The 9,571-nt window shown below is 33.3% G+C and overlaps 2 protein-coding genes across 2 annotated transcripts; both read right to left on the reverse strand.

Moving 5' to 3' along the window:
* Positions 1 to 248: 248 nt before the first annotated feature.
* Positions 249 to 1,114, reverse strand: LOC119677261 (jerky protein homolog-like). The gene is made up of 2 exons (XM_038088537.1): positions 616 to 1,114; positions 249 to 542 (listed from the first exon to the last, which is right to left on the reverse strand). Exons 1-2 carry the CDS (start codon positions 973 to 975, stop codon positions 249 to 251), a joined length of 654 nt encoding a protein of 217 aa, XP_037944465.1. The 5' UTR covers positions 976 to 1,114.
* A 17-nt stretch (positions 1,115 to 1,131) lies between these two features.
* On the reverse strand, positions 1,132 to 1,938 carry LOC119677270 (jerky protein homolog). Its single transcript, XM_038088544.1, has one exon. The coding sequence runs from the start codon at positions 1,936 to 1,938 to the stop codon at positions 1,132 to 1,134; it is 807 nt and encodes a 268-aa protein (XP_037944472.1).
* Between the last annotated feature and the right edge of the window lie 7,633 nt (positions 1,939 to 9,571).

Raw genomic sequence — 9,571 nt, forward strand, 5'->3', positions numbered from 1 at the left:
TATATAGTATATTTAAAAGTAGATTTAATCAATTGGATTTGAGAACTTTTGAATATAGTATATAAAATATACTTACATTCGAAAACGTGAACTAATTAAAACCAAGACAGTTCACGTATTCAAATTGTTCAAGTTTTCGAGTGTCAAACAAGAATAAAGTAAATACATATTTACACATATAAATTCACATTTTGTTTCTTTTTTTGTGTACATATTAATTTATACTAAAGATACATATATAAAACTTTTTATTTAAAAAAATCAGTCATTTTTTTTTGGGTCTTCTTTCTTTCTAACACTTGAAACACAGCATTCTCCCTTAGACGTCTAAGTACATTCATATCCTTTTGATCGACGCCTTCGTGACTGGCCCACTGTATTGCTTTGTTGAAAATTTCAACTGCTTCACTTGGTATAATTTTCACCGATGCCTCTGAGATGCAGTCTTCGTCAGGTTCGTCCTCATGTCCAATATCATCATGCGCATTATCTTCATCAATATCTTCGTTCCATTCCTTAACATTTGATAACGTAAATTCACTCTGAAATTGTTGATAAGAACAAAATTTTCAATAACTCACATATCTTTGTACATATCTGCGCTATCGAACAAACCTCAGCATTTAAACTGTTAAGAAGATCGGCGGTGTTGCACATCAAGGAGCGAAGTTCAGTTTCCCATTTTTCTTTTAAAATCGCCAAAGGCATACTATCTTCGGGGTCATCATCATTCACAGTAAAATTTAAAATATTTTTCCAGCACTTAGACAGAATTTCTTTGCCGACACGACTCCAAGCGGCTTCCAAAAAATTTATAGCACTTTTTAATGTTATTTTCTTCATAGACTCGAGCAAGTCAGATTGCGTTGCTGCTATTGAAGCAAGAAGGCTATTTCTGTAGTATAACTTCGTGATTTTTATTGCATTCTGATCCATCGGTTGAATGAGGGGAGTAACGTTTGGTGGCATAAACATTGCGAATATTTGCCCATCTTCCGTTGTCAGTTCAGCCTCATTTGGATGGGAAGGAGCATTGTCGATTAGAAGAAGAGCTTTAATTGGCAAGTTTTTCTCTTTTAAAAATGATTTCACCTTAAAAAGCGACAAATTTTAGGAAAATTTATACAGCATTCAAAAGGAAGAATCCCTACCTGAGGAACATTCTTTGAAAATAGTCGCCGTCATCCAGGCGGACTTTGAGTTTTTATAGTTGGTAGGACACTGGAGGTTTTTAAAGCATCGTGGGTTTTTCGCCTTTCCAATTACCAAAAGTTTGAGTTTATGAGATCCGGTGGCGTTTGAGCAACACAAGAAAGTGATTCGCTGCTTCTCCGACTTTACGCCTGGGGCTCTCTTTTCTAAAGTGGACACGTACGTTTTTTCTGGCAGAAGTTTCCAAAATAAGCCGGACTCATCAGCATTATATAGCTGATCGTTACACAATTCGAATTCAGCAATTTTATCTTTAAGTTTTTCTTTAAACGGGTCCACTAACTGAGACTGCGAAGACAGTTTTTCGCCAGATATTTGCAGAAGTCGAATACCGTATCTTTTTTTGAATCCTTGAAACCATCCATCACTAGCATAAAAGTCACCTTCCTTTTCCTTAAATTTTGAATGCAGTTTCTTGGCTTTTTCTTTCAGCATTAGAGCACTTACTGGCCAGTTCTTATTTCGCATACAGAGAAACCAACGATAAAGAGATTTCTCCATTTTGGGCAGCTCTGAAGTACGCAGGGTTTTTCTTTTTCCAGGCCCAGAAAATGTGTTGTTTACGCATTTTAAAATCACGTTTCTTTTCGCTTTAATGCCACAAATTGTTGATTTAGCAACATTATATTTCTTTGCTAAGTATGTCACACTCGACCCCTTTTGTAAGAAATCGAGAATTTCAGCTTTTTTTTTTAATGTCAAGCACACAGGTTTTTTCGCACTCATATTTACCTTGCCAAAGACGAAACGTTTCATGTAAAGACAAAATTGTTACTAAAATATTTTGCATTTTTCATGCATTCACAAATCAATAGCATAATTTGCTATTAGGGAATTCCCCAATTTCAGAATTATTCGACATCAATGCAAACTATATTAAAAAATTGTAAGGTTTACTGTTCATGTTATAGAGCTTTACTGACTTGTTCACGTTTTAGAATAGTCAATGATGAGAAAAGGTTGTTCACGTTTTGGGGTGTTCACGTTTTAGAGTATTCACGTTTTCGAATGTCTGCTGTATGTCTATTGGGTTAGAGAATACAATTTAAAAAATATTTGTCCGTTATATATTATAGAATATACTTATTCAATATTCTATATATTTTTTTAGCGATTATAGCTAACGAAAATAGCTTAAGAAAAACAGGAATGTCATGAATAACTAATTGGAACATAGACATTTGTGTGAACAAAATTGAGACCAAATAATTTTCAACTTTTTTTTTATAATATAATTGCTATTAGATCTTATAATATGGTAACCGGAGGTCTAAAAATCTTATGAAAATCTTGAATAATAAAATCACATTACTTTTGAAATCACTTTGATAATAAATATAAATATTTACAGTTTTAAAATTCTGTAACAATATTATTCAAACTTAGTTTCGTACAGTTTGAAAATAATTGAGTTCAATATAAAGCATACTACGATGGCACTGCAACTAATGTAAAATTATAAGTATGTCTAAGAACCATATGAGTACTGCATAACGGTCCTTGCAGAGACATACTTTGAACGTAATTTACACTGCGTTTCCAGCATTTAGCACAGAATCTAACAAAACCGTAATGTTACGGGCTTCGTTTGTGAGATAAAATACGATATTTGGTGATATTATATTAAAGGTTTTAGTATTTGCTATGGTTGAATAAAATACCGTATTAATGAAATTCATTCCCTACGCTCTTTGTAGATGCTCATTGAAGACCGTAAATGGTTTGTGTATGTGATCCGTTCATACGGTCCTTGTAGTTAGGACCACAGCGTTCGCTGAATTGTAAACTAACTGCAATACCAACTTTTGCCTTTGGCGGTACTCAAACTGTGCTTGTATAAAATCAACTGCAGAACTCGTCATTTTACAATAATTCAATGGGTCACTTGTTACAGTAAATTTCCGGGTTATAGTACTTCAAAGACTAACTTGCCTTTTATTCACTAGAAGGACCAGTTTTTTAATTTATTGCCGCCAGAATCCGTGGGTAAATTGAATTGCGTATCCATTCTCATGACATGAACAACCCGTCGAAGCCGTTATATGTTAACTCTCAGATTTATAACAATGTCGGTTGCGATAATCGTCGCCAACTTATAGAAGAACAAAGATCGCATGCAGAACTTTTCTTTCGAAAACTTTAGTGCTGCTTCATCTTTCTATGATATCGTATACATATTTGCACCATACAGGAAGACAGGTAGGATGAGCGACCTTTAAAGCAGAAGTTTTGTCTGTCGACAGAGAGCTCTACATTCCAATTGCTAATAGTAGCACCTGCTGACAATAGTGAGTACTCTTCTGAACTCCAAGCTTGTTGTTGTTTGTAACGACGTTGCCAAGGAACATGAAATTCTTGACAGAATCGGATGAAGAGTCACCAGGTACCAGTTCGGCGACGCATATTTCTGGCAGTAGCTGACATATACTTCGTTTCACTGCGAACCCCTTGGATCGAGTATCTAAAGCAATGTATATAATTGTATTTAAATTAGAAAATTCCAGCACAATCTTTCCGTTATCTAGATACTTAGCTTTCATTGGGTAATGTTCTAATAGTACGCTCAGCGAGTCTTATCCCCGGGACTTTAAGTGTGGGTTGTGCACAGGGTTTGACAACTGTCACATAAAATCAGTCGCTAGTGATGGACGTAAGTATGCTTTGAAATTGAAAACCAAATGTAGATGAAGTATTCCTTCTTCCATTCCAACTAAGTATTTCACTTCATATATTTCATTATGCTGTGTTTTTTATATATTTTCATATTTACGGTATAATTTTCTCATATCTGATAATTAAGTTGGTGTTTATGATTTTGCTGTCAGGCATTATTTCCAGTAGGAGCTCAGTACTTATCTAAGTGCATCATAACATAATTATTTTTATTTTTATCGTTTCATATGCTGTTATACCTTAAATCTGACTATTAACTAAATAAAAGACAAAATTTACGAACAACACAAAGACACAGTGCTTTCTGCATCGCACTCAGCTCCAACCAGTTGAGTCCATTTACCTATTTACCAACCAACAGCATTCCTAAATTATAATATCGCATTCTCAAAGAATTCTTTCAGATGCAATGAATTCTCTATGCTCGAAGCAGAATAGTTCAAGTGCAATATTTTGTTTAACAGAGTCATTCCAACAAAAGGACTAAGTGAATCCTTTTATTTGCAACTTATGGAAGAAAGTGCATGTGTGTTCACATTTTATTACATGTCATTTGTAGTTGTTGTTGTTGTTGTTGATGCTGCTGTTGTTATTGTTAGGGAAAAGGAAAATATTCATTGCATCAAGCAGAGAAGTAGAGAAGTAGAGAAGCTGAGAAGCTGAGAACGGTATGGAGACAAGCATGGAGTGCAACAATTAACCACAGGCAACATTGAGCTTAAGTGACTTAGAAGTCAATGTGATAAATTGTTTGGAATCAAAGTTAAGTTATGTTGACATGACTTAAGGTTCACTTAATTACAAACCATTTTTAAGTGGTTTCGAGTTAAATATTGCATATAGGATGAAGGGTCAAATATATTTTTCATGGCACCTTGAAGACTACAACCCACAAGTAAAGGCAAATGTTAGGGTAGGCTTTTCAGCACATGTAAATAAAGTGGATGGAAATTCTAGGAATGAGAAATTTTGGTTAATTTTAAACAGTACTACTAAGGAGTGAAAAAAAAGCAATTATTTATTTTGCAAATCAAAAAACAGTAAAAAATGTTGAGGATATTTTCTGAAATGAACAACATTGATCCATAAAATGATTCGTTCATGAGAAAAATGGTTCGTGTGTAGACAATAATTTAAAGAAAGTGCATTCTTTATCTCGATACATTTCTTTTGCTTAACTACTGCAGTGCAACTTAATTAGATATAGAATGGAAAAATATCATAAAAAACCTATTAAATTATTAATTAATTAATCATTTTAATTAAATAAGTTTTAATAAGATAAGTTTTAATTAAATAATTTTTAATTAGATAATTTCTAATTAGATACTTTTTAATTAGATAATTATTAATTATTAGATAATTTCTAATTAGATACTTTTCATTTAGATAAATATTAATTACATAAGTTTTAATTAGTTAGGTTTTAATTAGATAAGTTTTAATAAGATAAGTTTTAATTAGATAAGTTTTAATTAGATAATTTTTTAGATAATTTTATATAGATAATTTTTGATTACATAATTTCTAATTAAACAAGTTTTAATTAAATAAGTTCTAATTAGATGAGTTTTCATAAGATAAGTTTGAATTAGACAAATTTTAATTAGATAAATTTTAAGTAGATAAAATTGAATTGATTCGATTTAAATAAATTAGTTTCAATTAGATAAGTTTCAGAACTAGAAATTGTTTCCTACAGTATGTATGATCCACTGTTTTTTATGTGAAGGCACACGTCGTTGCGCTCTACTTCGACTGGACCCCCACTGTCCGACTTCGTGGTAGGCCTGGAGAGTATTATTAGGCACGGAATTACTGTCAACTTCTTGTATTAGGAAATTCTCAAATAATGACTTTTCGACGCTTAATGTAGAGCGTTAACAACCATGGTCGCGGTGCTTTGATCTACTGGTTGCCAGTTCCTTATTAATTCGTTATCCTACTTGTAGATAGAAAGATTGAACTCCACTTTAGTTTAGCTGTGTTTGATAAACAGAGTAGAATCACGTGTATGTATTATTTCTACTAACGATCTAATACCTTATTTTAGGCTGGATTACCACAGTCTCGTAGAGATCCCTTTAGAGTTTGTTACACATTGTGTTGCTATATAAAACTTAGAGGGCTTAAAATCATTTCGAACTTTTGAAAGCATGAAATTCTTTTAAGGGGAGATACTGCGTGTGACTAAGACCATGCTAATAGGATAGGTTGTGATGGCCATTCGTGTGCACTAAAATTCTATCTTAAAACTATCTATCTTAAACCACAGAAACTCTACACAGACGAAATTATGATTTTACCCGAAAAGTCGCAAAAGGTCATACCAATATAGTCCAATAAAAAATTAATTTTTAAATCAATAAAGAATACTGGCACAATGGGTTGGCACAATGGACTGATCCATACAAACTTGTTGAGTGTCGGTGGTAAAAGTCGACATGAAAACCAACAACAGTAGAATTAATGGATGAGGAATTTTTATTTAAACTGTACCAAGTGCATTTGTTTGAAGTATATTTTGGATAGAATTTAGATTACTTCAGCTATTTTAACATTGTGTCACTAAAAACTATTTCAAATATGATACAAAGTTAGCTGTCACTTACACCTTTGATATTTTTTAAATTGTTATTTGGAATTATCACTTTTTTCTTCATACATTATCTAGTTTTTTCTACTATGGTTTGGATGTTATCATCTTTATTCTCTTCACTAAGAAATAAGGAAAGTTTTTTTAATCATCTAATGCTTTCTTCTTCTTCTGACGGTATTCTCTTTCCCAGTTGAGAGGAGTGCTCCAAATAAATTGATTATTTAATCATCTAATTGTTTCTTTATCTTTTACTGATCTTCTCTTTTTTCACTTGATGTCGGCGTTAAAAAATGGATTATTTTTCAAGATCTTCCGTATCTTTTTATGCATCAAGATGAGCACATCGAAAATATTCTATGTTTTATTTTTCTTTAAATAAAAAGTTTAAGTTAGTATTGAATATTAAATTTTTTAGGTGTCTCCTTTAAGATTTCATTCATGTATGAAAATTTTGAATTTTCGGAATTATTTCCCACAAATTTCACACTTATGAACTTCTGTGTTTACTGTTATTATTGAGCAGCCAGATTAGGAGGCAAAATGCAGGAACTGCTCCAGGAATGTGTAAATAAATTGCACTGCTTATGTTTAATTTGTGTTAAGGACAATTGTTTCAGGATGAGTAAGGAACTGTTTTGAATAGTAGAAAGCTAGAAAGGAATGAAAACATGATTTGAGCATAAAGTACTCGTACGACAGCTTCATGAGGCAACCTGAAAGTGATGAGGTTAAAATAATATGAAATTCCTACAAGCAACTATGTTGTCTGCTGAAGTGCTATGATATATGCAAATCTTTTATAATAGCTTTCAGTAACATTTTGATTGCAGTCATACTAACAATATTATACTGGTAATATAATACAACAACAACAACAACAACAACAACAACAAGACCCCAACCACAATAGTCAGACAATCAGCACACAAACATCTCCTATTCGGCACTTGCCACATTTTGTCGTAAAAGAAATTTATAATAGAAGTAGGAGCGCATCATCGTCCAAGAATCCTTGCCACTTGCCACTTGCCACTTGCTACTTGCTACCCCATTTGTTGTGCTGCTTTGTCAACTCCAACTTGTCTGGAGTGCATAAGCACACAATTAGCAATGGAAGTGACTTCTTTGTTGTGAACTGAACATCTTACTCGTACTCGCACTCGCTCCTTGTTCTTGCTCCAACTTGTGTAAGGATGTGCTTGGCATTGAGTTCAAGTTCTGTTGCCGCTGCTGCTATTGCTATTGCTATTGTTGTTGTTCTTGTTGTTGTTGTTGTAGTTCATGCATTGCTTGGTATATGGCATTGCTGGTAGTTGGTAAACCGCAATGGTGTCAAGGTCGTTGTTATACTCCACAGTCAATGTCGTCTGGTTTTGCTTCTATGTACTTCTGTGTCTGCTTTACTTTTCCTGATTCACTTAATGGCTGTGCACTATACGAATCTGTTTACATCTTCAATGTGCTTATCACTTTTCAACACCCTCAACGATTCAATGACTCAACGACTTTTTCATTTTCCGGCAGAGCGCACACAATACTTGGAAGAGCAGCCACAGCAGGCACAGCACCCCCAGTACAGAGGAGCGTAGCTGCTCATAAGGTGAAATGTTTTGCTTAAGTGAATTTTTCGCCCTCCTTTGTAATTTGGATTTTCTTGGCATGCGAGTTGGGGTTGCTTGGGAATTCCGACTTGCAGACATTCTTGGGGAATACCTTATGCTAGTCTTGTCTGGTGTTGACTTGTTCGGATTTTATTCTTTTGTAGCTGTTATTGTTGGTTTTGTTGTTGTTGTTGTTGTTGTTGTTGTTGCTGTTGTTGGCACTGTTGTTGCTGCTATGGCTTTTGTTGTGTTTCTTTTCAAGCTGGCAACATTTGATACAATTGAGTTGTTGGCACATAAAAGCCATGAATGATTTGCTCTGAAGTATCTGAGCTTATTAGGGTTTTTATGGAAGTTCGTTTGTGGTGGCAAAAAATGTGTAGAAAATCATATTTCAGCAAATATTGAATTGAGTTGTGGAAAAATGTGTTTGAAATTGGCAAGGAAAATAAATAAAATCATTTTTTGAATGGCTAAAATATTTGGAAGGGCAGGGCAGGAAAGAGGAGAGTGGAGAGGAGAGAAGGATGAAGAACTTGTTGATGCGATGAAGAAAGAAATGTTTATAACTTTACTTATTTTAAAATAATGTATAATATCTAATATAGATATGTGGTGGATCAAAATAAAAACAGGAAGGATTAGAGACCACTACTGTAAAGTTTTATTCAAGGATAATTAAGATACTATGGTTATTTAAATGTTAGAAATATTTCCGCTAAATTTTGGTTTCCTTCGGATTGTTTTACCGATTCCATTTGTTATGTAAACAAAAAGCAGGTACGATGTGTGAGGAGAGGATTAAAAAAGTCACTGTTGTCATCACAGATGTTTCAAAACGAAATTCTAAGTAAATGAGCAAACCTCTATTTTGTGTTTTGTTTTGTTTTGTATTCAGTTTTCATAAAAACCAACTCGACATCTTTATTAACACCGATTACGGACAACATTTTGACTAGACTAGATTTTCTTCAGATTTTCTTAGATTATGGGCATAGACTCCTTTGAATTTTCATCTTTCAATACCTCTGGGAACACAAATTTCAAAAGAGATTTGATAAATTTTAAATCTTCGAAGCAATAGACATAAAACTTTCACAGGGTTCCTTAAGTTTTACACAAGATTTAAACAGCTTGCATATCCAGAATGGATCCAGTACTACTCTCTTTTAAGGAAATTAATACCATACTATTTTCTTATTTCAGATAATAGAAAATACATATTAATTCAGAGAAAAGAAGACCGATTTTCGCCATTAAAGCATCTGTTCAGTAACCTATTCAAGATTATATGTCAATAATGGACACATAGAATAGATTATCTTGCAAGAACCACATACGAATTAAACAAGCTCAGGCTAAAGAAAGAGTTTAGCACCTATGTCCAGTCCTAAATAGTTACAAGCTTAGTAGGGTTTCTTTATCTGATCCCGTTAATTTGTTTTAACGATTTTGATTTATCCAAGCACTAAAATATCGTTATCAT

Source organism: Teleopsis dalmanni, chromosome 1 (assembly GCF_002237135.1).
Source record: "Teleopsis dalmanni isolate 2A chromosome 1, ASM223713v2, whole genome shotgun sequence".
Lineage (NCBI taxonomy): Eukaryota > Metazoa > Arthropoda > Insecta > Diptera > Diopsidae > Teleopsis > Teleopsis dalmanni.